The 27,809-nt window shown below is 36.1% G+C and overlaps 1 protein-coding gene and 1 pseudogene across 1 annotated transcript; one reads left to right on the forward strand and one right to left on the reverse strand.

Annotated features, from left to right (window-relative positions):
• The window catches only part of LOC113039303 (fibrillin-2-like), a 73,869-nt pseudogene extending 71,360 nt beyond the window's left edge, over nucleotides 1–2,509 (forward strand).
• On the reverse strand, nucleotides 1,816–14,797 carry LOC113039302 (cortexin-1). The gene is made up of 2 exons (XM_026197137.1): nucleotides 14,641–14,797; nucleotides 1,816–5,080 (listed from the first exon to the last, which is right to left on the reverse strand). The coding sequence occupies exon 2, from the start codon at nucleotides 4,324–4,326 to the stop codon at nucleotides 4,063–4,065; it is 264 nt and encodes an 87-aa protein (XP_026052922.1). The 5' UTR covers nucleotides 4,327–5,080; nucleotides 14,641–14,797; the 3' UTR covers nucleotides 1,816–4,062.
• Nucleotides 14,798–27,809: the final 13,012 nt, after the last annotated feature.

The following is a 27,809-nucleotide window of genomic DNA, read 5'->3' on the forward strand; positions in this document are numbered from 1 at the left end:
TCTATGGTTTCCAACTCTTCTGTCCTTCCCTCAGGAGACGGTGAGCTTAGCCAGCATGGATGTCCAGACCGCTATCCCCATGAACCTCAGTCTGGCACAGCTGCAAAACAAGGAACCCCTACTTGAGTTGCTTCCAGCCCTGGAGCCGCTTGAGCACCATGTGCGCTATGTCATAACGCATGGAAACCAAGGTGACCACTTCCGCATCCTGGAGCGTCGCGATGGGAAGAGCGTTCTGCGGCTGGGTCGAAAGCCACCCCCTCCAGGTTTGTACCGCTTGGAGATTGCCAGCTTGCGTCTGTTCGGTCCGCGCAAACTTCATCAAATGGAGGACCAACATGACAGCTACTACTTGCTGGGCGAGATTGGCGATGCACTGCGCATCAAGCTGCACATCCACCTGCACTGAGACTGACCCTTGACCACGTGCCCTTCACTGCAGGGCGTAGGCTCTGCAAGACTGTGTCAATTTACCGCCATGTTTTGGGTTCGTTTTTTTTTTGCCATCCTTTCATGTCAGCTCCTACCGACTCCACCAGGTTCGGTGGAATATGTACATATACCACCATAAATTAGCAGGAGTGCGTTAGCACTAGCTTTAGCACCCACTTTTACCAGAGGGACAATCAGAAAAATCAGTCGTAAAGACAATTTAATTTTAGTATGGCTATTACAGTTGTAAACTGTCAAAATTATCATGAAATGACATTTCAGTCTTTAGTGCACATAAAAACGTTGCATTATAGATGAAGAAAAATATAAAGACTGTTCACTCACCTCGATATCTCAGTATAAACTGGGGTAAAAAGTTTATTCCATTCAGTATTTAGTCATTCATCAAGTATTGTACTGTCTTTAAAACTAAACACAAAAAAAGGTCACACTGCAGCAATTTTTCAGGTTTATACATGAGTCAAAACATGAGTTTCAAACTGCTTATGGTTCTCGAAACTGAAATGAGTCTTTTTACACAATATTTCTGGGACATTCTGGAGTGTTTGCATGAGCTGCCACATCGCATTACCTCATTTTACACACATGCACGAGAACACACACAAATATATGTACCGAAGTTAGGACAGGAGTGGTGCTCAATTTGCACTGGGCCTCCTCTGCGTAATTTAATCAGGGAAAAATCATTCCAAAAATGGCTGCGACTGTCTAAAGGGTTTTCGAATATGCATGTTATGTTGCACAAACTTGGCATTCACATTTGAACCATTTTCTTCTCCATACTTGTGTGCTCTTGTTGGTGTATTTGACAAAGACCTGCTTGGCAAACAGAGCACATATGAATGGAGAACTGGCAGTTCTCTAAACCAACCAGAGGCCATTTTTGATTGCAGCTGGAGATGTGCAGTCTCAATTGTACATAAGGATTGTTTGGCAAGCCGTCCTCCTAAACACTCCAGATACGGACACGCAAACACACATTTTCAACTTTCAAGTGTAGTAACGATTACTAGGTGACCCTCGTTTCTTAGTTTCACAGTAACCGCGAAACAAACAAGGTGCTAAGATTCCAACGTACGCTGTACTACGAACTGATTTGTGGATCGCTAACGTGACATTTTTCAAAAGGTCTTTTGTGTTTTATTTTATTTCATGTGTGATTGTCTTTTGTACTGTCTCAATGCTGAAAAATCATTACCATCAAAGCTTGTTGAAAATTGTAATTGTATATTTTAAAGTGAAATGTAGTTTTTGTTTGTATTTCTTCTTCTTTTGTATTCTCAAGCATCAAGACTGCCAAACCAAATATTAACTTGTACACGTTAGATAAATAGCCTTTAAGAGCTGTTGACTTTGTTTTTCCTCTGAATACTGACAATTAATGATCACGGCGTACTTAATTTACTGTCACTGAGCACTACGTGACGTACATCACTGTTTACATGAGCTTGTCCATTGATCATCTAAATTAATAATACTGTAGTTTATTGCAAAAACCAGCAATATTGGACTGTTTTCAAAGGCTGTAAACAAAGTGATTTTGGTGCTAGAATGACAAAACTGTTTCTTGAACATCACAGTAACTGCACTGTACGACAGCCTGAGCTATATTTATGCATAATCATTTGTCTAACTTGGGAACTTTGTATACTTTCATATCTTTTGTTTTTGTTGATGCCACTACATGTAAAAGAGCGAATGTGCGTGACTGTACTGTATGTCAAAAAATCAGCAGCAAACTTGAAATAGTCATCAAGCTAGTGTTGGGTTACGAACTACAGACCAAAGAAAGTGGACCGGGTCGCTCAGGATGTCATCCCATACCATAAATCCCAGAGGTGCATTGATTAGGGCATCTGTATGAATTCTTTTGAGCCATAAACATGCATGACGGAGAAACCTGAGCACCCCGTTCACTGCTAATGAGTAATTCCAAATGCATTGTTTTTAAACCATTTTTGATCCATCTGTTAGATCGGAGTGATCCGCACAATGTTTGTGAACATCTGTACGAAACAACAAATGGCAATAAAACAACATGGGTTATATTTTTAAACCTTTGTCTTTCTGTTCTCTTTGTGCAAAAGGCTATTTTTAGCCATGCTAAAGAGATCTAGCGAGCGTATCCAAGTGGAAATGGCTTATTGATCTCAGAAGGGTGGCCACTTCGTCTGGAAGATTTTGGAAGGCTTAAGTGAATAAACCCAGTTTTATTTCAGACAAAAGGGAATTAGGAAAATATCCAAACTACTTACAAAACTCACAAAGCAAACGCAAGCTCCAATGTTTCTTGGCATATCACCATTCTTTGCACATCCGTCCAAATGAGAGCTGCAAATTCAAGACGACACATTAGCAAAAAGGGAACTCCAAATCGGAGCGGGGATATAAAAATATATCTTTCGGTCGATTCTAAATCTTTCTTCGATCACAATGGTTTCAGAGAGCTCGGTAGATCAGCAAACAGACAACCAATGACAGGAACAACCTTCAATATATGAGAACATATGGCTTATATATATATATACACATAGTCAAAAGGACAAGAAACAGCAATAATTATACAAGGACAGAAGTTCAGAAATCTTAAAGGGATTTTTGCTCCAAATCCAGAACATCCTCAGAAACGTATAAAGTTTAGAACGGGTCTGTCGAAGGCAGCAGGTATGTCGGACATACTCTGACTTTCCAATACTGAAGTTTTCCTTAAAGATGTATTTTGTGCAAATTTACCATGCTAAATAGACAAAATCACATGGAGTATGCCATAATCATGGTAGAAGGCTTATTTAATTTTACACCAATGAAAACGAGGCAATGAGGGCAACAATGACTAAGCAGGAACAAAGTGTAAATTGCTTTGGAAACCAAGTTAAATCCAAAGCAACAATTGAATGAAATTTCAGTGATCTTTACAGTGTAAATTGTATATAAACCATTTGTTGAATTCAACGCAACAATTAACAGAAATTGACATTTTAATGACACTTAAGTGATCTGTGTAAACTTAGCGAAAACCATTTGCTGAATTCACTGAAACAATTAACGTGTTTTTCTCACTACTCCCTGATGTCTGTGTGCACTTGGATGGGTTAAATGCAGAGCACAAATTCAAAGTATGGGACACCATTCTTGGCAACACGTCCTTTCCTTTCCTTTCTTTTCCTTTTAAATCACTTTACAGCAACAATCGACATAGCCTCATTTTCAGTTGCATTAAATTAAATATGCCATCTACATGGGTCCATTGAAGGGTTTCATCATGTCTTTTACAATTAAGATTCATCTACAGTAACAAAGTATGTACAGTAGCTGAAGGGTAGTAACGGTTCACAGTTAGCATTGTGTTGGGCACCTTGAACCGTTGACTTCATGTGTTTGTTCGTTGTAGACCTTGTAGACCGTCCTGAGGAAGTAGCTACAGCGGAAGAAATGGACGACCCTGTTAATTCGGTTAAGTTTTCGCCCAAAGTGTATTTCAAGGTACTGTATACATGGCACGTGCATTCCCTGGGAATCAAACCCATGATGGTTTAAGCGCAATTAGCTACAGGCTTGGAGTCATGCCACAGGTTGGGGTAAGGCAGGTGGTGTGTCAAGGTCACATGACTACACCAGGGCGTAATCAAACTGGCCCCGCTCGAAGCCCTCCTTGTGATCGGTCCAAGATGAAGCGGGCATTCGGCTGTAAGGGTCCAGCAAGATCCGGAAGCAACGCACCAACAGGAAAATCAAAAACAGCATCAGGAGACCCACGAACGCGAAGGCCGTCCTTTGCTCAGCATCGCCACCAAGAGGTGGGCTGCTGGGGACCCCGGCAAATGACGGCCCCGGCGAGAGCAGCTCATAGTCTAACGTGGACACATCGCTCATCCTCCAGGGGGGGCGACGACAGAACTTGCAAGCTGTCGCAAGAGTGGGTGGGACAGAGAGATTGGCCAGATTGATGCGGCGACCTCGATGTGAACAAACGAGGCCAAAATGGACACCTTCGACGGCGTGACGGACACGCAAAGTGACACAAGTGGAGCAATCTGGGACCAAGAGGGGTCAAAACGACAGGCTTTTTTTATTCCAGACCTGTCAAATCGTATCTGATACGCAAGTGGAGCAGCGCAAGCCGATGGGACATGACACAACGGGCTGCCACAATGCATAAAAACAGCAAGGACTCGAGTCACACGCTCGTTTCTTTTGGCTGCAGGGATGGGGCTAATTGGTTCCAGATGGGACACGGTTTGCAGGTGTTGTCCCTACGTTGGGCGCCAGTTTATGGATGGCCTCACGGCAAGCATCCCATTTCTGACTGCCGCTGAAAGCACATCAGACACCTAATCAGATCAGATAAATATGCGAAGCCGGGAAAGCCGTGTGTTCAAGCGAGTTTAATTGAGTGGGCTCCAGTAGGTGTGCATTAGGTTGATGAGTCAGAGATGATCTGTTCCTTCGTGCTTGTGTTTTCTCACACAGAAGCGTCTTGTAAGGTTGGTACTATTGATGGAGGCTGGCTAATGTCTGGGATAGTGTGGATTTCAGGGCCAGGATGGGATGTAGGTGGACAGCACAGAGTCACAGAAACGACGCCTTCGCTGCAGAGCGTTTGGCCTCTGGTCTGTTGTACTTCACCCTGTAAACACACAACACACATGAATTCAGCATTTAATCCGTTTAGTTGCATGACCATTAACTGTTCCTAAACCCAAAAAAGCTCACAATGAAGAAGCTATTATGTGCATTTCAGAAGTGTACACTGGATGTTACCACAATGTATTAAAAATAAAATAAAATTAGGATGATATTAAATGGCAGAAGATGGCATAACTCATGTTTTCAGTAGATTGTTGATCATGTTAATGTTGTGGAGGCTTATAAAGTCATGTGTCAAATCTGAGCGCCTGAATGAATGTTTCTACTAATCCGAGCAAAACTTCTATAATTACCCTGGCACTCTACGTAATGGTGAAGCTGATTACAAAACGGCAATACCAGCAAAAGCGGCTGTTGTAAATGTAGTCTTTATCCATCAGCGGGGCTTTTTAACGAATCATTAGCTGACTCCTGGAGGAAACCAAATAAGCATTTGTGAATAATACGAGTCTCACTCTCTCGAGTGTCGCTGGTCTGGGATCACAGGATGCAAAATGTCAGCAGACGATTATCTTAAACTTGTGAACAGCGGCAGCGTGATTAAAGCGATCAGACAGAGACAAGGGAAAGATGGATGACTGGCGCAGAAATCACTGGTGCTGAATGGACGGGCCCAAGCCTCATGATGGATGACGGGACGATGTGAGGATCTGGGACGACGCTCTCTTCACGCGAGCCGTATCTCTGCGTCCTGTGCTGCTCGCTCTGGCCACTTCATCAACGGGACTTAATCAATCAGCTCTTCCCTGAGACACGAGAGCAAGAGTCCCAAGGGTCTTACAGAGCAGAGGGAAATTTTACTGTGCAAAATAAATATATATAGCACTTTATTTTACAGTCCTGTTCCTCATGTACATACTATGTACTTATTATAGTAATTACAATAACCATGTAATAACTAGGTACTAACTCTGAACCTACCCCTAAACCTAACCTTACCCCATGAAGTTACCTTGTGTTACCAGAACTTTCTTAGATAAATACACTGTAAGTACACTATAAGTACATGGCAGTACACATACTGTAAAATAAAGTGCAACCTATATATATATATATATAAATGCTGCTGCTGTCAAAAACAAATTAATAACTTACAATAAATAACACTATACTACTAATAAATAAGCAATAAATTATAGTGTTATTATTAGTAATAAAATTTATGTAATTATTATTTCTATCATTATTATAAATAACCAGTAAAAATTTAATACAATTTAGATTTTCAACATTTCATTAATTAATTCATTCCCTAATATTAAATGAATTAATATTATATTAATAAACCAGCAAAATAATTTATTTAAAATTATAATTAATTTTTGTAAATTATATTATTATTATTCAATTAATATGAATAAACCAGTAAAAAATAATAATTTATTACAATTATTTTTTTAACATTTGCTTAATTTTATTATTTTTATTTAGATTTAACATTTTATTTATAAATTCATGAATTCACTATTATTATTGTTATTATTCAATTAGAGGGGTCATATGATGTTGCTAAAAAACACATAATTTTGTGTATTTGGTGTAATGAAATGTGTTTAAGGTAAAAAAAGAAAGAAAGAAATAAAACCTTATTTTCCACATACTGTAAATTATTGTAGGTCTAGTAAAATTTTGTAAAATTATCATTTATATTAAAAACTGTATTTTTATTTTCAACACTTTATTCATTCATTAACTTATCATCACCATAATTGTCGTCATCATTATCATAATTAAATGAATGGATAAAGATGCTTCTATTTCTATACTAATTGTTATATTTTATTAATTTAAGAAAAAATGCTACTACTAATAATAAAACTACTGAACAGGAATTTACATGATGCAAATTTTATATTTAAATATTTATTTAAATTATAGTATAGTTTTGATTCTATTTACTTATTCTTTTAATAATGTTATTTAAAAAAAAAAAAAAAAATTAATGATAGTAAAAATAAATACTAATAATGCTTACAATAATAATAATGACTAAAATACATATGTATAAATATTAAAATTGACCAAAGTTGATATTGTGGTCTATATAATAATACATCAGTATTAACAGTAAAAAATGAGGTCCTTCGATTCGATTTTTTATATATGATTCTGCAATGATTCACATATTTGACATTTTGACAGTCCATGGCCTCAAAAAATATGAAACCGGTCTGTGGATCGAATGAAAATGTCCAAGTTCATACTGACACTTAACTGCAAATTTGATCCCAGTTTGTAACTCTAGATGACAAATGAGAGCCACGTCACCTCGCTGGTGCTCAGCTCGGAGATATCAGAGATCTGGTTTGTGTTTTCTGTCCTTCAGACGCTGAGGGTGAACGGCTGGAGCAGATGGAAACCCAGCAGGTCTTCAGAAACACAGGTCACAGCCAGAGGACTCGTCTCAGAGCAAACCCTCTTCAGCAGTGTGGGACCCTAAACAACATCGACCTGGTCAGAAGTGCATGTTTGTGCAATAACAGGGCCGGTTGCCAGATCCTCAGGCTGTTAAACCCCCTCAATGACATCCACAGGATCAATTAACAAGGAATACATCTTTCTTTCTGTTCATGATGCATCAAACCTACCCTGGGTAATGTGCTCTCAGAAACTGTTCAAAAATACCTTTTTGGTCCTTCTTTTGTTAGTGATTCTTATATACTGTATATTATATTTCATAGTCTAATGTTAAATATTAGTTAAATATTATATTTGATAGAAGTTGTTTACGGAGTTAAATGTTTAATGCAAGAAGTCAAACGTAGTATAACTAGCATTTAAAAATAGTCTAGGCATGTTTTATGCTTTTTTAATTTCTTATAATAATACATTTACATTTATATAATGCATTATAAAATTATATTATAAAATGTTTTTTTTTTAATTATTCTCAAATTATACTATGGCTGAGTAAAATGTACAATGCATGAAATAAAAATAGAAATAATAATAAAAATAATAATAACCACTTCAGTAAAAAAAAAACACTTTATATTTTTAAATATTATAATAAATAAATTATTTAGTATAATAAATTATATGTATGTATATTGTTTAAAAAAATAATAAAGTATTAAATAATAATAATAATTATTATTATTATTATTATTATTATAAATAACAGTAAAAATCATCAAGGCATGTTTTGTGCTTTTTTTTCCCCTTTATTATAAAATAATGCATTACTTTCATATAATACATTATAAAGTTGGAAAGATATTTATGTATGCAGTTTATGATTTCTATTATATTCAATTATAGCTGCTAATAGTTTAATAAAGCAAAACTCAAAAGGCATGTTTTATGCTTTTTTTCATTAATTGAACACAGGGATAGATTATGTTTTAATAACAAGAACTAACAACATTTTATAAACAATATTTGTTGTTTATAAACATTTATTCATGCATTTAACCAAATATATAATTTAGATTTAAATTTATTTATTTCCTGTTTTTGAAAGAAGTCTCTCATGCTCACCAAGGCGGTGTTTATTTGATCAAAAATACAGTAAAAATTCTTAAATATTATTAAAATATAAAATAACTCGTTTCTGTTGTATCATCTGTTAAAATATAATTTATTCCTGTGATCAAATCTGAATTTTCAGCATCATTTCTCCATTCTTGTGTCACACGATCCTTCAAAATTCATATTAGGAATCACGATTTGCTGCATTTCTGATCATTATCAATGTTGAAAACAAGTTTTTTTTTTCAGGATTCGCTGATGACTAGAAAGCTCATAAGAACAGCATTTATTTGCAACAGAAATATTTTCCAACATTATAAATGTCTTCACTGTCGCTTTTGATCAATCTAATGCATCCTTGCAGAACAAACCTATTCATTGATTTCAGAAAAGCCCTCACCGGACTAAAAGTTTCTCATGAGCATCAGATTCTCCATCACAGTAGTAAATGTGTGTGTGTGTGTGTTTGAGGAAGAAACTCTCCTCAGCTCTTCCTCATCTGAAAACGAACGGCTTTTCATTAACAAGCTCCTCGGGGAGGAAACGTCCGCGTGGTGTCTCCGCTTTCGGCCCGCGGGAACGTTTGTGAGGAAAACGACTGAAACCCAGCTCATTATTCACTGAGACGGACCAAACGGCCGGATTCGTCATTATTTGTCCGAGAGCCCTCTCCGAAACTAATTAAAGGACACAGTATGATGACAAACGAATGGTGTTAGCATTGAAGAAATGCTAACGGAGGGCTAACAGCGAATTCGGTTCAATTTTCCCGCCAGCTGGATGTTTATCAAGATAGAACGGGTCTGGGAAGAGAAAGGAAAGGAGAGATGACGCCATCCATCTCGACCGTTACTGCTGACAGTCTTTGATTTTTCGCTTTATGTTTCTGTTCGTGTGCTCGTGTGTATTCATCAATAACGGATCACTGTCACCGGCGGCACGTCTGCGGGAAACGTCCCGCTCACCTTGAGCTCGCCACTAAAGTGAAATATCATGGGGGGTTTTCATACGAGTACAGGGATGTAAAATTATTCATAGTTATTCATGAACTCATATCGAGATTTGAGAATCTGGACCTCCGATTCAATGAGAAATGGCAGATTCAATAAGGAGAAGCAGCAAAAATATTATAAGGTGAAATAATTCAATAAAATGTAAATAAACATGTAAGTGCACATAAAAAAAAGTATTAAAATAAATTACAATAAAAATGCAAATTAAACTAAATAAAATCTATAACCTCATATAAAAATAATAATAAAAGAGTTCAATAAAAATGCTAAAAAAGCATATAAAACAGAAAATATAAAATTGAAAAAAGCTATAAAAAGAACATACGTTTAAAAAAATACGATTAAATTATGTACTTTTACATTTTGATAATTGATCATTTGATAACAATTTTAAACAACTTTAAACAATATTAAAAATACAGATTACATTTAAAGATTTTTAATTATGTACTCTTATTATAATATTACCTCAAGTGTTCTTGCTTTGCACATGAAAACGATTAAATACGAAAACTTTCACTTTAAAATTTTAAATAAAAAAATTATAATTTTAAATCTATAAAAGTTTTATCAGAAAGTCAGTTTCAATATTTGATACTAAAGACCTAAGATCTAAAGATCTCCAAAAAGTATAAATAGAAATATTTTTATATTTTATAAATATTCTTCAGATTTTTTTTAATCCAATTATCTTCCATTTACCAGTTATTGGCCCTAAAGGAAAAAATCACTTTAAAACATTTACGTTTTAGATTATTTATTTATTTATTTATTTTCAGATTCTTCAAAAACATTGCATCTTTTGGAAACAAAACAAGTGACTGTATTTATACCCGAATCACTGAACCATACAGTCAACTGATTCATTTAGAAATGAAACAAGTGTCTGTCTTTGTGATGGAGCTGATGAATATTCAGTAAACGGATTTGTTAAAAGCACAGAATCATTGAGGAAAAGGGAGTCGCTGAATCATTATTTCAGCAGATTCGTTTGAAAGCACTGATTCATACAGAAACAAGCAGCTTCCTTCATGAATGCGAGTCACTGAATCATTCACTCAACTCTGGTTCTTTTTTAGAGAAAAAAAAAGACGGGAAAAAACTGAACTAGTCACCGAATTAGAATATTGGAATTTGAAAATATTGGCATTTGAATAAAAACACTGCATACAGAGTTAGTCTACGATGATAAATCATCAGAATGTGTTCTGAGCTTAGTTTTTAACAGTAGATGGCACTCTACTTTAGTTTTTATGAATTATTTTAGGTTCAAGTGTGTGGTACAGGATTTGGAAACGAGCAGAAGTAGCGCCATCTGCTGTTCAAAACTAGGCTCCGAATCGACTCGAGGAAATCGATGTTGAATCATTTCTTGATTCGCAATGCATTGATTTATTTGCATCCTTACTATAGAGTATTGTGAAGTGAAATACCCGAATACTTTGTAAGGACGGCTGGGCCCAGATCAGTCTGAACGTGTCAGTGTTAACCTGGACTTGGCCTGTGGAGACCGAGGGGAAGTGATCTGTCAGCACTCCTGACGTCTTTAATTCACATCCCAAATCAAAGCATGAATTATTGAGCCGCGTGAGCGTTTGATGGACAGAGGAGACGGCAGTGAGTGAGCGCTACGGACAGCACAGGTCCTTAGCGGGACGTCCTCCGCCTGGTGTCAGTCGGGACGGGAAGTGAGGGGTTGCCAAAACTTTTGGACTACGTGACTACATACTTAAACTTAACTTTAAAGTAATAATATTACTAATAAAACCAGACACAACCAGATTAACATAACTGGGTTAAAAACATTGAGCAACAGTGACTCAAAAGGACAACACCGATCGCTGCCTAAGGTGAGTTAACACCGGCCACTGAATACTGAAGAGAGAGAGAGAGAGAGAGAGAGAGAGCGACGCTGTGTCATGTCAAACCTCAGCAAATGTGTGTTGAAAAATGTGCCTCGCCGCCGGGAGGAGGGCAAGATTGAGACGCCAGAGGAGATAAAACGACTCCAGCCAAATCTTGACAATGGGAGATCCCAGCGCAGATGTACGCGAGCCCAGCTATTAAGAACAGATTATTGAATCACGGCAGATGGAAATAAAAACGCTGATTCCAGGAAAACACAACATTCGCTTTGCCTGCGCCCACATCCGGCCCTGAAAGCTCAAATTCATCTTTCCACAGAGTCAAAAAAAGGCTGGAGAACGAGAAGGTAGTGTTGGAGGGCAAAGGACACCCTGCTATCAAATAATGTGTTCCAGGGACGTTTTGCTGTTTCCATTAAGTTCTAAAAAAAAACACTATTTCAGAATGTTCAAAACATCCACTTTTTTAAATCTTTAAAAACCGGTTATTTTCTTGGTTATGTAAACACTTAGTTTTCTATTTAATTTAGAATTCTCCAAATATTTTAGAAATGTTACTACTGAATTTTCTCGACATTTAAAGCATCAAGTTTGTGAAAGGTTTTAAAAACACAACTTCTAAAATTTTATTTTTTAAACATCCTAAGAATGTTTTTTGTAAATATTTCAAAATGTTTTTATTGGTTATGCAAACATTGTTTTATCATTTTGCAAACATTATGGGAACATAACATCCAGTTTTTTTTTATGTTTTGAAAAAGTCAGTGAATGTTCTCAACATTCAAAATGTAATGCAAACATTACTGTAACATTCCATTTTATCATTTTGCAAACATTATGGGAACATTAAAACTGAACGTTCAAAACAAACACCCAATTTAATAAATAATATAATAAAAATTAAATAATAAATACGTTTTAAAAATAAAAGTTATCAAAACTGGATTTTCTGAATGTTCAAAAACTTTCTATTTTATAATTTTGCAAACGTTATGGAAACATTACTACTGAGTATTCTCAGAGTGTTCAAAACATCCAGTTTTTAAAAGGTGCTGCAAATTAAGAAAACGTTATTTTTTTAAATGTATTCGGAACGCTTAAAACTAAATGTTTCATTATAGTGAAAATCATTTTTAAAACATTTAAAATGCCACAGATTTTGAACATTCAGAGTTACATTTTTAAAACTTTTTTTTTTTGCGAACAGTAAACGAACATTAAGTTTTTTAATGTTTGCAAAATAACAAAGAACGTTTTTTGTTTTTGTTTTTTATCCTGGTAATCCAACTTTCAGGAAACATTCAGTTTTAGAATTCTGCAAACATTATGAGAATGTTAGTACTGAACATTCTCTGAACGTTCTGAAAATGTCACAAACATCCAGGTAAAACAGTGTAGAAGAAAATGCTCCATGAACCATGTATAAATAATGTTTCAGTGCTAATGTTTTGAGAACATTAAAGATAAAACGGAAGCTTCAATACATGTTACTTGAAGAACGTTCGTTCATCATTTTGAGAGAACCTTGCCAGAACATTCTAAGAATGTTTCCTGTTGGCTAGGAAGGACATGTTTTTAAATTCACATCACTCGTCTGATCAGGCCTAAAGAGGCGTATTATCATACAGCTACGCCCCATTGGTCCCTTCAAGCTAATTTTTGAGTGTAATTGCCTGACTCTGTAATTAATTTTGACTGACGCTTGTACTATTTTTGCACCGAAAACCTTATGAATGGTTTCTGTCGTGAACATGCTGACTGAGATTAATAACGCTGATCTTTTCAGCATTGCTTTATGGATGTGGGAGACCGATCTAATTGAATAGAAGTAGATCAGCAAAATTTTTCCCAATGAGAAAAATGATCCTGGATCAGAGTATTTGTTCTGTGCCATATCATCTGCATTACATCAGCTATGGCTTATGCTTTATAGTCTTATTTTATTAAAAGCAGATTACTGCATTATTTAAGAAGCCTTTCATAAATGGTTTCAAGCCATACACACTATAATCCATGAATTGAATTCTTTAGGTTTGATATAAAGCTACAGACTTTCATAAAATATTGAGCCGAGTCTCAAGCTTTTTAATATATATTCGTAAAATGTATGGTGTGAGAAAAGATGTTAATATTTAATGAACTGCATATTCATCACATGCTTTCAAAACAATGAAATGCCCCAAAATTATTATCCTAATATCAGAGTATTCTACATAATATTGGTATTAATTAAAAATATGATCACATAACTGAAACAAAAAAGTACTACCCCAAGGTGAAAAAAAAATACTATGGTACTGCTATAGTAGATGTCCAGAAGAACATGGTATATCCATAGTATGGTGATCATCATGATTTAAAGGTTGGTTGGCAATATGAATGTGAATATGGCAATTTGAAATTACCATGGTACTGAATGGTATTCATATTAATGTGTAAAATATAAGGTAATATATGTGACCCTGGAACACAAAACCAGTCAGAAGTAGCACAGGTTTATTAGCAATAATAGCCAACAATACATTATAGTATGGGTCAAAATGATTGCTTTTTATTATATACAAAAAATCATTAGGATATTAAGTAAAGATCATGTTCTATGAAGATGGAACTTAATTTTTGCTTAGTAATTTCCATTGCTAAGAACTTCATTTGGACAACTTTAAAGGCGATTTTCTTAGTATTTAGATGTTTTTGCAGATTCCAGATTTTCAAATAGTTGCCTCTATACAAACCATACATCAATGGAAAGCTTATTTATTCAGCTTTCAGATGTATAAATCAATCTAAATAAAATTTTAAAAAGACAACATTTACATAAAGTACTGAATGATTTAGTAACGTTAGTTACTTGAGGTAACGTTAACTTAAAAAAACAACGGTACTAATTAAATGCGGTAGCCTACTTTTTCATACTTTTCTGTCTAATTATATAATCATAAAGATTTAAACAACTACATACAGTAATCTCAATTTCCTTAAGGTTAAATATATTTTTTATAGTATATAATCATGTCGAATAAATTAAAGTTTTCCTATATGACATATACGTTATTTAGTTGATTCTCTGTAAAATAACGGATTTCGCCTAAGCTCGCGTGGAAGCCGTTTAAAACGCGTCACACATCTAAATCGCCATCACACGCATTAAATCTGAATACAGTGAAATATCTGATAAAGTACTGACTTACCTGTTCGTTGCTGAGTGTGATGTGAGAGGAGAGTATCCTCCTCGGTGTCTGCCCGCGAAACTTGGGCGCGTTCAGCAGCTGCGCGCTCACGAGGCAGCTCCGACAGAGTGCGAGCGCGCGAACAAGCGCGCGACCTGCTCTTAAAGAACCCGCGTGCACCACATAAACCAATCAGAGCATAGAATTTCCTTTTTACTTACAGGGGTTGGCTTGATTTGGATCTTGCAGTGTGAATACAGTGGGACTTCATAAATAAATACCTAATCATTAATAAGTCATGAACAAATCTATAATAATCAACAAAGCATGGATTAAGCTGTTGTTTGTTTATGCTATTAAATTCAGCTAAAATAGAATTGAAGATTAATAAAAGAATCTTAATGATTCACTTATCTAAAATGATATTTTTATAAAATATATATTAACATATATTAATTTAAGAAATATGGCCTATAACAGTTTTAATATATATATATAATGTTTCATTAATGTTTCATTTAAAGACAACTTGAGCTTTTCTGGTATTTTGACATATTTCAATCAAAATCTATTAACTAAATATACATTTATTTAAAGAGTCACCAGCTTCAGGGGTGCATGTGAAGTGTCATAAAAATTATGTTTTGACTGTTCAGAAATAAACAACTCAACACATCCCTCTGTGATCAATGTGGCCCCCCATCTGTTCATGACAGCACAGGCCATCTGTTGCCAACAAGAAACCACATCCACCCAATTACGTAACATGGATCTTTCCCAAAACACTAAATTTAAACGAGTGAGGATGCAGAAAAAAACAAGATGTGATCAAAGAAAATGTCAGATCTCTGTTTGAATCCAAACCACAAGAAGGGACAACAAAACTCTTAAAATCATTGTAGACACACACACATATATATATATATATATATATATATATATATATATATATATATATATATATATATATATATAAAAACAATAATCATTATTCACCCTCATGTCATTCAAACCTGTACAAGTTTTTTATTTCTGCAGAACATAGAAGATATTTTGAAGAATGTTGGTAACCATATGGTTTCGGTTCACGTTGACTTGCATTATATGTAAAAAAGAACACACAATGGAAGTCAATGGGGGCCAAATCTGTTTGGTTACCAAAATTCTTAAAAATATCATCTTTTGTTTTCCACAAATGAAAGGAAGTCATGCAAGTTTGGAACGATGTAAGGGTGAATAATAATTACAGAATTTGTATTTTTGGGTGGCCTATATCTTTAAAATATATATATTTTGGAAAACAGTATCAAAATACAGATTAAGATGTTTTATTTGCACTGGAGTTGGTACTTTGATATCTTCGGAAGCAAACACAGAGCGTTCCATTTGGTTCCAATTTGTTTATTTTCTTTGGAACCAAATAAAATGTTCTGAGAATGTTCTCTTTTTTGTAACCTTAATATAATCTTTCTAGAAAGTTTGTGACAAACTAAAGGTAACTTACACAGAATGTTCCCTAAAGGCTATTTTTAGGTTTTAAAACCAAAAATGAACTTTCCCAGAATATTCTGGAAACCAGATATTGTTAGCTCGAACATTAATGTCCAATAATTAAATCAGTTTCACACAATGGAAGTGCAGTATTTATGGATAAATCATCAAATTTCATTGAGGTTTCAAGTCTGACAGAAGGTTACAATTTGACTCTATAAGCCATAACCCTCCAGAACTTAATACCAACACAGCGAATCGTTCAACCGAAGGTGGCGACTCGGCCATCTGCACCACCTGCTGCCATCTATGCTGAATCCTGCCAATCCTTGCTTGTGCCAAGCATGTGGACGCCAGCCTCTCCCGCAGGTCAGACAGCGAGATTTGTCTGTGTGAACCCAGTCTGTAAGGAGGTGTATTGGCAAGCGCGCAACCAATATCCTGAAATTACCTTGTCAGTTTCTCTTGTCATTCATTTTTCTCTGATACCATTAAATACACAAATTACTCAAGTGCTAATTAAAGGTTTCTAATATATTTTCCAAACCTGTCCTGTCATATGATGTATGTTTTTCTGAGGAGAGATTAAAATGTTCTTCACTGAACGCTTTGGCCAAAAAACACTGACATGCCAGCTGGGAATTGATTCATTGGGCAAATTTTTCAAAATGTAATTTCTGCTGGGTCAGATTCCAACTAAAAACAACTTTTCAGACACGTATAAAGACAATATCCATTCATTTAGATAGGACTTGGACTTGGAGTGAACGGACTTTCCTTGAAAGGGACTTTGGTTTTTTTTCGCACCAGTGCCCGAAAAACATCCCGCGAGTAACCTGCTTTACTTTTGATGTGGACACACCATAACAGCTGCGGTTTATGGTTAAAAAAACACATTATTTTCCACATAATGTACATTATCATTGCTCCCCCATGCCCCGACTTCTGAAACGTGTAGATTTTTACAAAGCTCATCAGTCTCCTTAACATACTGTGATGCCGAGTACCAGATCGACGAGACAAAAACAATTAAAGACTCATTACAAACAAGGCATTTGTAGCATCCAGTGGGGAAATCATTACTGATTTTAATGATTTATACTGTCTTTTTTTTACGTGTTAAATTGTTAATCGTGCTGCGTGAACATTAAACTATGTTTGCATTTGTGATCGGAGAAATGACAAACAAACAAAAACTACTCTACACTGCTCAAAACTCAAGTTTAAATTGTAAATTTTTCTAAATTGAGGTTTATACATCCACTAAAATCTGAATAAATAAGCTTTCCATGGTTTGTTAGGATATGATGATATTTAGGTGAAATACAACTATTTGAAAATCTGGAATCTGAGGGTGAAGAAAAATCGAAATACTGAAAAAAATCGCCTTTGAATTTGTCCAAATGAATTCTTAGTAATGCATATTACTAATCAAAAAATACGTTTTGATAAATTTACATTAGGGAATTTAGTAAATATCTTCATGGAACATGATCTTTAAAATATCTTAATGATTTTTAGCATAAAAGAAAAATAAATAATTTTGACCCATAGTATTATTATTATTATTATTTGCCTATTGCAAAAAATATACCCCAATGACTTAAGACTGCTTTTGTAATAAATATAAAATACAAATATAAAAAAACGTACTTATATACTGAGTCAGACTGTCTTTCCAAAGTTGGAATTACCCCACTTTCTAGAAACAGCCTTTATCCACAGACGCCTCCGTAAAATCTGAATATTTGGGTTGAACTGTTCTGGAGCAGTGTTGTAAATAGAACTTAATCACTGATTTCTAGTTGTGTTCTCTTCTGGAAGACCAAACAAAGTAGTCCGCTTTCACAATGAAACACACAGCATCTCCACAACAAGACAGCGGCAGCAAAAGAGAGAATAAAAGGTACGCCTTGTTTCTTTGCCTGAATATTTGGTGGGGATATGCAAATCTTCCTACATGGTGACGTAGACATTTGGGGGCGTGTTAGAATGAGCTGTGTTTGGAGAGCGTGGTTGACTCCTAACTTTTATAAAGATATCTCTTTGGATTTGAAACTTTAGTCTTTGCAACTTTACAGATCTTCTTTATGTATCAAGAGCTTTTAAAACTCCAAAGAGAAAGGAAATTTTAAATGGCATCACATGACCCCTTTAAATAACGCCTCGCTACTCATCTGTACGTGTGTGAGAGAGAACGAGAAAGAGCCGCTGAAGGACCGGGCGGTTCCTCAGTTGAAACTCTCGCAGCGTGTTGCCCGTTAAAAAAGAAAGCGGTCGGAGTGTCGCGGCGAAAGCAGGTGGGCAGATCGAATCAATAACCCTGATAATGAGATCCGTGGGGCGTCATTACCGTCAACCCCTCCGGCCGTATATGTGCCTTCTTCCGTGACGATCGAGCGATGTCTCCGTCGAGCGCAAAACACACCTCATTACCCTTTACAGGTCTCAGAGCACTCTCCTTTTCCTCAAGACATAGGCTATGTACAGTTTTTATGAAGGTATAATGGTTATACTTTTATTTTAAAAGCTTAACTGGAAAGTAAAGCCACATATTTGGTCGTTTTCCTGGACAAAATCTAAAATCACAAGTCAGACCGCTGTAATTTACCAAGATTTATATCACTGTGTGTGACTTACTGTTTTTATACAGTACTGTTAATTTAATGAGGGCTTAATCAGACCACGCTGACAAGAGGAAGTCACTTCACTTACAAGCTATGAGTAATAATGAACTATAAACCACCCGATCGCCATTTTTCTTCTTGGTTATTTTAATTTACTCAGATTACTCAACCTCACCCTTTCAAAATGCATTTACAAGTGTTTCAGAGGTTTTACAGTCTACCCAGCTAACAGGGAATAATGTTCTCTCAACTTTTAGGCTACTATAACGTTAGGACAAAACATATGTTTATAGAACGTTCTTTTAATCGTATTAATATTTTATTTATGTTGTCATAACGTTGAGAGAAAATGTTCTGAGATCAATATTTTGAGATCTATATTTTGAGGAACGTTCTAAGAAGTTTTTGTAACACTTATATATAAAACGTTTACAGCAAGAAAACTGGACAGTTTAACATTCTTAGAATATAAAAACTAAATGTTCAAATACTGTTATATTTGGGGTAAAAATAAAGTTACTTGCAACAACAACGTTCCTACAACCGTTTTATAACGTACATTTGCTATCCACCTTTTTCCTCGGAAGCTAGTCCCAAAGAATTTACAAATGGCGGCGCCCATTTTTACGTCAGGAAAAAGGTGGATACTTGAGATTTCCATGGGTGATATAATAAAGTATTACAGTGAGTTCAGTTTATTTGACTGAAAACAAACAACCAAGGTGTTGTAGGGAAAATCCAGTCTTTGTTTTTACACATTCACACTTGAGGGCACCTGCAGAGCCCCTGAACGTCTTCAACCGTTTATCTAAAGCAGGGGTTTCATAACGGCCAGCCAAAGGGCTTGATTCAGAAACAATTCCACCAGCGTCCTGCGGCGTCGTTGAGTTGTGTCACGCCCTGCTGTCAAATAAAGTCCCGCCATCAGCGCTGGGAGTTCGCGGGATTGAGTTGGACTAATGGTCACTCATTTCCCTCTTTCCAGAAGGCCAGCAGGTATCGATCAATATCCCATAGACATCCATCAAATCCAATATTCCATTGGGAATGGTTTTATTATTAGCGAAACAGCCAGGCGATAAACACATTATGTCTCTCGCTGACCCTGGGAATTGAGTTTGGAGGATTTATGCATTTCCTTGAGCCGCGGCACAAAAACAAGGAGCTCGTTTTGAGCCCGGCTCCATCGGATATGCATAAGATTATTAATATTGCATGAATGCATAATGGACGCAAGCATTTCATACCAACAATAATTTGCTTGCTACGAGGTGTGTGAAAGTAAATTAGGTAAAAACTATTAGTTGCGTGCTGAATGCATACCATGAGTGTTTATATCCGTCAGAATGTGTACACGTCAAATGTTGCGACGTCCCTAAATATCATAACCACGGGAAAGTGATTTATTGCCATAAACTTTACTCAGTCCTGTTAAATAATTAAATGACATTTTCTTCATAATTACTGCTATTGTGAGAGCGCAAGGCTATAAATAATGCACAAATGTGTCCCTCATGAGTTGCATGTGGATTTCGCGTGAACTCCGCTATAGATATTATTGATCACGTCTAATTTAATTACATACAAAACTAGATTTTTTTTCTTGAGAGTGATGGGGCCACGTGATCTCTTGGGTTTGCAGGGCACGACAGGATCTCCCGAATTCAAAGATCAGAGCGAATTTATGATTTAGCACTAACCTGGACATAATGCATTCAAAAATCTACACATTTCATCAGAGAGAGAAAAGAGGGGGTTGATTTTTATATTTTTGTCTGGGTTTTTATCCCGTTCTCCACTCTGTCTTGTTATCTATCATGTGATATGATTTAAATATGCTTTATGGCAGATTATTTCATTTATCATGTAGAGCAGGACCTTGCAGATTTCATAGGCCAGTAAGCGACGTTCATCTCGGGCTGCAGCAACTCTAATGCAGCTATTTATCCCAACAGACGCGCCATTGCGCAGTCCGTCACCCTAATCTACAGACACAAGCAAACTCAGTTAACATTAAGACCAGTCCTGTTGACATTTATGCCTCAAGTGTGAACCTCAATTAGGGTGACACAAGACAAACCACTACATAGTACATGTCAAGTCAAAAGCAACGAACGCTAATTTATTGGTTTAAAATACTACTGACCAAACGCAGGATGTAAAGGGCTTTACAAATATCTTGTCTTTTAAATACGTCATGCAAATGACAGTTAGCAGAAGCTAGAGATTACAGTTTATAAAGTTTTAAATATAGATATTTTTCTTTAACATAGGCCTTTATTAACCCCCGGAGCCAGGTGTACTTTATGATAAATGGAGGCACTTTTTGGGGCTTCAAAATCTCAACACCCATTCACTGTCATTACTGAGCTTTGGAAGAGCCGATTGTATTTGGAGTTGCAATAAGTCTCAAATTTCTGTTTTATTACAATATTCATACTATAAATGGTGTTTTGGTGCTGTTTGATGTGGAGTGACTGGTCGCTGTAGTGCATCGTCAATATAACGGCTTGTAAACAATGTCACATATATCACATTTACATATTCCTAAATTTACAGAATAAACTCCAAATAGGAGCATTTTGCAAAATATATGCACAATATAAAATATCCATAAACATTTTTACTGTACTTAAATTTTTTAATTTATGTTTTAATAAATCTGTAATTTTTTTTATGACAGCCACCTTTTAATTGTTTATATAAAAAAATTAATTGTAGTAGAAATACAATTATGTAATTGTAAAGTAAACTTTAGCCAAGTGTTACAAGTGTACAAATCAGTTAATTTTAATCTTGAATATTATACTAATGTAGTATCAACTGACTCTTGTGTATATTTTATATCATTCGTTGAGAGGGGTTTTTTTCTTGAGAATGTACTGTACCTCATATATCCAAAATAATCTATATTGTATCAAGTCGAATTGCAAGCTTGTGAATCAAAACCAAATCAAATTGGGAAATTTGTGTCAAAACCCAGCCCTGGTATGTAGTATAAATCTATAGTACATATATATGACCTGCCATATTTATAAAATTTAGTTAGAAAATGTCTTGACTTTTGACTTTAAAAAATGCTTCAGAATATCATTCTACCATACAATTTTTTGTTGTTCTTACATACTGTTGTTACATACTATTCTTTCAGTATGTAGTGGACATTTCCCACGAGACAAATGAACAGCAAGCAATATTAAATATAATTTTAACTGTCTTTTTTCACTCAGTATTTGATTGGACCAGCCAAAATTACATTTTTGTACATAATTGAATTAAAAAGGCTAAATAACCAGATCTTTTGCCTTTTGCTCATACTAGATCTGGAAGGTCAAGCTTGTTTGTATACAGCACACTGCACGTTCCAAACCAACCCAAAGTCTCTTCCCAGACCTGTCAAGAACATACGCTCGCACACACACAGGCATGCTCATTTACATATGCAAATAAGCCACAGCAGTGGCATTCATTTAGAGGCTTGCTAATGAGCCCCCTCCAGTGCTCATTTATTAGACCTTCAGGCCATTTAGTGAGTCACTTAGCATGTTGCAGAAAGCATATAATTGTTTTCGATGGCATGATCAAGTGTCTTGTCAACGAGAGATGTGCTGTTAGGTCAAAGATCAAGGAGATGTGCGATTACTCAACGACAGCAATTAAGCAGCAAATCAACGGCTATTTAACCATTCTCCACTGTAAGCTGCATACGATCTCCTCATGAGCCTGCGTTGGCGTCTCCTCGCCCCAAAATGAAATGAACGATCGCTGCAGACGCGTCCATCGCCCCGTCCCAGCGGCAGATTCTTTATGAGGATCTATGGCTGTGCTTTGGAGGACAAAAACAATGGCAAATCTGGTTTCTATTGATCAGTAAGTCCTCTGCCTACGGGTCTCCTGTTAGTGGCTTTCAGGATGGCAATTTATCACGGCTTTAATGCGGAGGCCGACTTGTTTCTGTCAGGGCTTGAGACTGGGGAGATTTCTGCTGGTGTAAATTCAGCTTCAGCCTTAAAACATTGCAAACAGCTGTCGAAACTGGGAAGTCGCTGGATATTTCGGTAATGATGTGTCATTGCGTTACTGGTGATGTCCAACTTTGCAAACTCTAGTTCTCTCCTTAAAGATGAGGAGATCAGATTAATGAGTTACTCCAAATTTCACAATCACACACACACACACAAAGTTCTGGACATGATTATAATATAAGTCAGACACTGAAGTGAGTTGCTGTTTTTGTTACTCTTCTGAGGAAGATGTCATTCACCTCTTTGGCAGTGTACCACACAGAGAATTTAATGTTCATCCAATCTCATTTTGAGAATTACTCAAGTACTCAAAAGAGAATATAGGAAAATGTAACTTAATTGATTTGTGTTTCCTGCAAGCTAAATTTCACATACATAAGAATCTGGCTCTAAATCTCTGTTTTCTTTATTCAAAGTTTAGACAAGTCTATATGGAAACTATCCAAAGCTCTGCTAATCCAAAAGCATTCAAAACTGCATCTTATATTAATCCTGTGTCTGCTTAAGGGTCAATTTATTATTGTTTTTGACCTTTCAACACCTCCCTTTATGAGGAAAATAATATTACATTAAATTACTATTTTACTATGGTTAAACCATGGTAACTACAAATTGTTTTACAACAAATGCCTAGATAAATCAGAGTATTTGTAGTAAAACTGTGAATACAAAAAAGAATTGGTTAGAAAATTGTTAAACATTCATTCATTCAATATTTCTCAAGTGATTTGTATTTATGTTTGTTTTCTTTTTTGGTTTCTTTTTATAACTGTCTTGGTTTGATGTTTTCTACTGTTTAATTAAAAAATAAAAATAAGTCAGGAAAAAAAAAATATAGTAAGGATCTGAATAAATAATTTTTAGAGAATCATTTCAGATTAGTACTTCGGAACTCAAATCGCAAATCATTTAGTTCGCAAAATGATTCGCAAACTCACCCTGAGGTTCCGATCTAAATCAAATGATTCACGCTCCGTATTCCTGATCTCAATCAGATGATGGCAGGCCAGGGGCGGATCTACCGGGTGGCAAATGCCACCCTAAAAGAAAGCCTTGCCACCGGCAGCAACGAATTAAAGGTTATGGGCAATTTGAAAATTTACGAGCGCGAATCTTTCGTGATTAGTGATCCCGCTCCGAACTCCCGAACTGATTCAAATGATTTGCGCACCCGCTACAAACTCCCGAACTGATTCAAATGATTTGCGATCCCCAAACTGACTTAAATGATTCGCGAACCCGCTTTGAACTCCCGAACTCTCGAATTGATTCAAATGATTTGCGATCCCCAAACTGACTCAAATGATTCGCGAACCCGCTTTGAACTCCCGAACAGACTCAAATGATTCGCGAACCCGCTCCGAACTCTCGAACTGATTCAAATGATTCGCGAACCCCAAACTGACTCAAATGATTCGCGAACCCGCTTTGAACTCCCGAACAGACTCAAATGATTCGCGAACCCGCTCCGAACTCTCGAATTGATTCAAATGATCCGCGAAGCCGCTCCGAACTCTCGAACTGATTCAAATGATTTGCGATCCCCAAACTGACTCAAATGATTCGCGAACCCGCTTTGAACTCCCGAACAGACTCAAATGATTCGCGAACCTGCTCCGAACTCTCGAACTGATTCAAATGATTCGCGAACCCGCTCCGAACTCCCAAACTGACTCAAATGATTCGCAATCCTGCTCCGAACTCTCAAATGATTTGCGGTCCCCGCAACTGGCTCAAATGATTCGCGATCCCTACGAACTCCCGAACTGATTCAAATGATTCGCGATCCCCAAACTGACTCAAATGATTCGCGAACCCGCTTTTAACTCCCGAACTGACTCAAATGATTCACGATCCCCATAACTGACTCAAATGATTCTCGATCCCGCTATGAACTCCCGAAGTGATTCAAATTATTCGCAGTCCCCAAACTGACTAAAATGATTCGCGAATCCACTTTGAACTCCCAAACTGACTCAAATGATTCGCAAAACCGCTCCGAACTCCCGAACTGATTCAAATGATTTGCGATCCCCAAACTCTAATAATTTACAAAGTATTAATATACCGTAATATTTTTGTTGTTGTTGTTGTTGCTATAAAAACAGACCTAAGCCATCAATAGCCTTTAAAATAGCTTAAAATGCATTGTATAAAAAAATAATGAGGCGATTGGTTAATAATAACACTGTTAAAATACATAATGTAGGCAAATACAAAATAAACTATTTATGTACATGTTATTACAAATGCCTGCACAGGGAGACAAATGCCATGTTATTATTGCTGTTACACTTACAGGACAATCAAATCCTTGTTTAGTCTACTGACCAAACATTTAATTAAAAAATTCACTTAATCTTTCATTTTTGGACACCTTTTTGCTATAGATGACACAGGCTTTATAATTTCTTCAACAAAAAACGTGTGAATAGCACAACCCTTACTAAAAAAAAACATGGTTTTATTATAGTAAAACTGCTTAGTTTCCTTTTGCATGATTTCTGAATGCTTGAGACTATAAAATAAATTAGAGTCATAATAAAGTTATAGCCACAGGTAAATGTCGAGAGCTACAATTGTGATTTGTAAATAAGTTATTTTTTCACCCCTATAGGTGTTTTTTCCATCATCATATTTGAGGAAGGGGGGCACAACAATAAATCCTGCTTATGGGAACCCTTAAGGTGTTGTTATACACATATATGGGAATGTGTGCTCTACCACACACACACACACACAGACACACACACACACACACACACTGAAGCATGCGTGGTGTTTTCAGCTCTTCACTATATTAACACATGATGTATGATACACATGTGCACGTCAGTGCGCTATGAGAGGATTTCACCATTTCATTTGATAAAACTATCGTCATTCATTCGTATCGTATACACAGACTGACAGAAACGGCAATGTCTTTACAACAACCTGTCGAAATAAAATTTCGGTATAACTTGAAGAAATTAGTACTATTGCACAGTAGAGTATGCTATACGTCAAGTATGCTCAATAGCTAATAATAATAGTTTATTATAAAACACAAAAACTCTGTCTACAACTCACAAAAATAAAAGTTTGGTCTAACTCAAAGAAATGATGTAAGAAATTGCTTAGAAAAATATACTTAAAAAAAGATTAACATTATTTTAAAGGAATATCACACAAGTTTTCATAGAAGTTTTAATTTAAGCTTGACAAAACAATAACACCATATTTTTCAAAAACAATTTCTAAAAGTACATTTGTATTTGTGCCTATGATGTTTATTTATTTATTATTATTGTCAGCTAATAAAACCTATGCTTCAGGGATATTAAAACCTATGCTTCAGATATTCATATAACATCTAAGGCTAAATGTAGTCTTGACTTCTTATAATAAATTGACATATTGATAACACTGAATCTTTTATAATGCTCTTAATTACATGTCGATGCATACTGTATGCATTAGTGTGGTGGTGCTGACAATAATAAATAAATAAATAAATATTTAGGCACAAATACAAATGTACTTTTAGAAATTGTTTTTGAAAAATATGGTGTTATTGTTTTGTCAAGCTTGAATTAAAACTTCTATGAAAACTTGTGTGATTCCTTTAAAATAATGTTTTAGTATATCTTTTAAGCATATTTTACTAAGCAAATAGCATAATCTACATATGATGATTATTTTAATAAATATCAAACATTTAATTCAAATAGTGCATTATAGCTGAGACCTACATGAACAATTACAGTTGTTTTTATGACTATAGGTCATTCTCCTCAAATGCTACTGACGTTAGAAAAGTGTATACCAATATCGCATGTAACTTTAGAGACGGTCCCTAAATTTGATACTTGTCCAGTCAAGCCAACTTTATGTCCGATTTTTTTTTTTTTTTTTTACTCTTAGTTTTCTTTTCTCTTCGCTGGATTGGATTCATCCGTCAATTATGAACATTCAGCCGCAAACATGAGGTGCGAGCGGTCGCGAGCGCGGATGGGAGAATGGAGGAAGTTTTTTTTTTTTTTTGGAGCGACTGGGATGGTGGTGCCCCCTTCATGGAGTTGGTGCCCTAGGCAAATTGAGTCAGTTCGGGAGTTCAGAGCGGGATCGCGAATCATTTGAGTCAGTTTGGGGATCGCAAATCATCTGAATCAGTTCGGGAATTCGGAGCGGCTTCGCGGATCATTTGAATCAATTCGAGAGTTCGAAGCGGATTCGCGAATCATTTGAGTCAGTTACGGGGATCGCGAATCATTTCAGTCACTTTAAGGAGTTCGGAGCGGGTTCGCGAATCATTTGAGTGAGTTTGGGGATCGCAAATCATTTGAATCAGTTCGGGAGTTCGGAGCGTCTTCGCGGATAATTTGAGTCAGTTTGGGGATCGCAAATCATTTGAGTCATTTCGGGAGTTCGGAGGGGGTTCGGGAATCATTTGAGTCAGTTTGGGGATCGCAAATCATTTGAGTCATTTCGGGAGTTCGGAGCGGGTTCGCGAATCATTTGAATCAGATCGGGAGTTCTAAGCGGGATCATGCATCACGAAAGATTCGCGCTCATAAATTTTCAAATTGGCCATAACCTTTAACCAACTGGGGTGGCAACAGGGGGTGGCAAGGCTTTCTCTTAGGGTAGATCCGCCCCTGCTGCTAACTATTTATGTGACAAGCTGCTGATCAGAATACACGTTAGATGAAAACATTGTGCATTACGATCGAGTTTGTCGCTTAATTCACTATATATGAAATAGTTTGAACTGCAGTTTGTGAAGGTTAAAGGGAAATCAGTTGAAAGCAACAAACATTGAAGGGAATGTTCAATTCATCAGTGGAATAAACATTTGAGAAATTGTATCTGATTGTATTAGTCTAGAGTTATAGTCGATGTGAAAAGAGCAGATGGGAAAAGCAGATGAACACAAAACAGCAGTACAAAATAAAGTTAAAGAGTTATCATTCAAATCAATATTGATGTATAGATAGCAGCACTGCAGCTAATATTAAACAATAGATAACTGCAATGAAGCTACAGGTGATGGATAGGAATTTTT

This window comes from Carassius auratus, chromosome 22 (genome assembly GCF_003368295.1).
Source record: "Carassius auratus strain Wakin chromosome 22, ASM336829v1, whole genome shotgun sequence".
Lineage (NCBI taxonomy): Eukaryota > Metazoa > Chordata > Actinopteri > Cypriniformes > Cyprinidae > Carassius > Carassius auratus.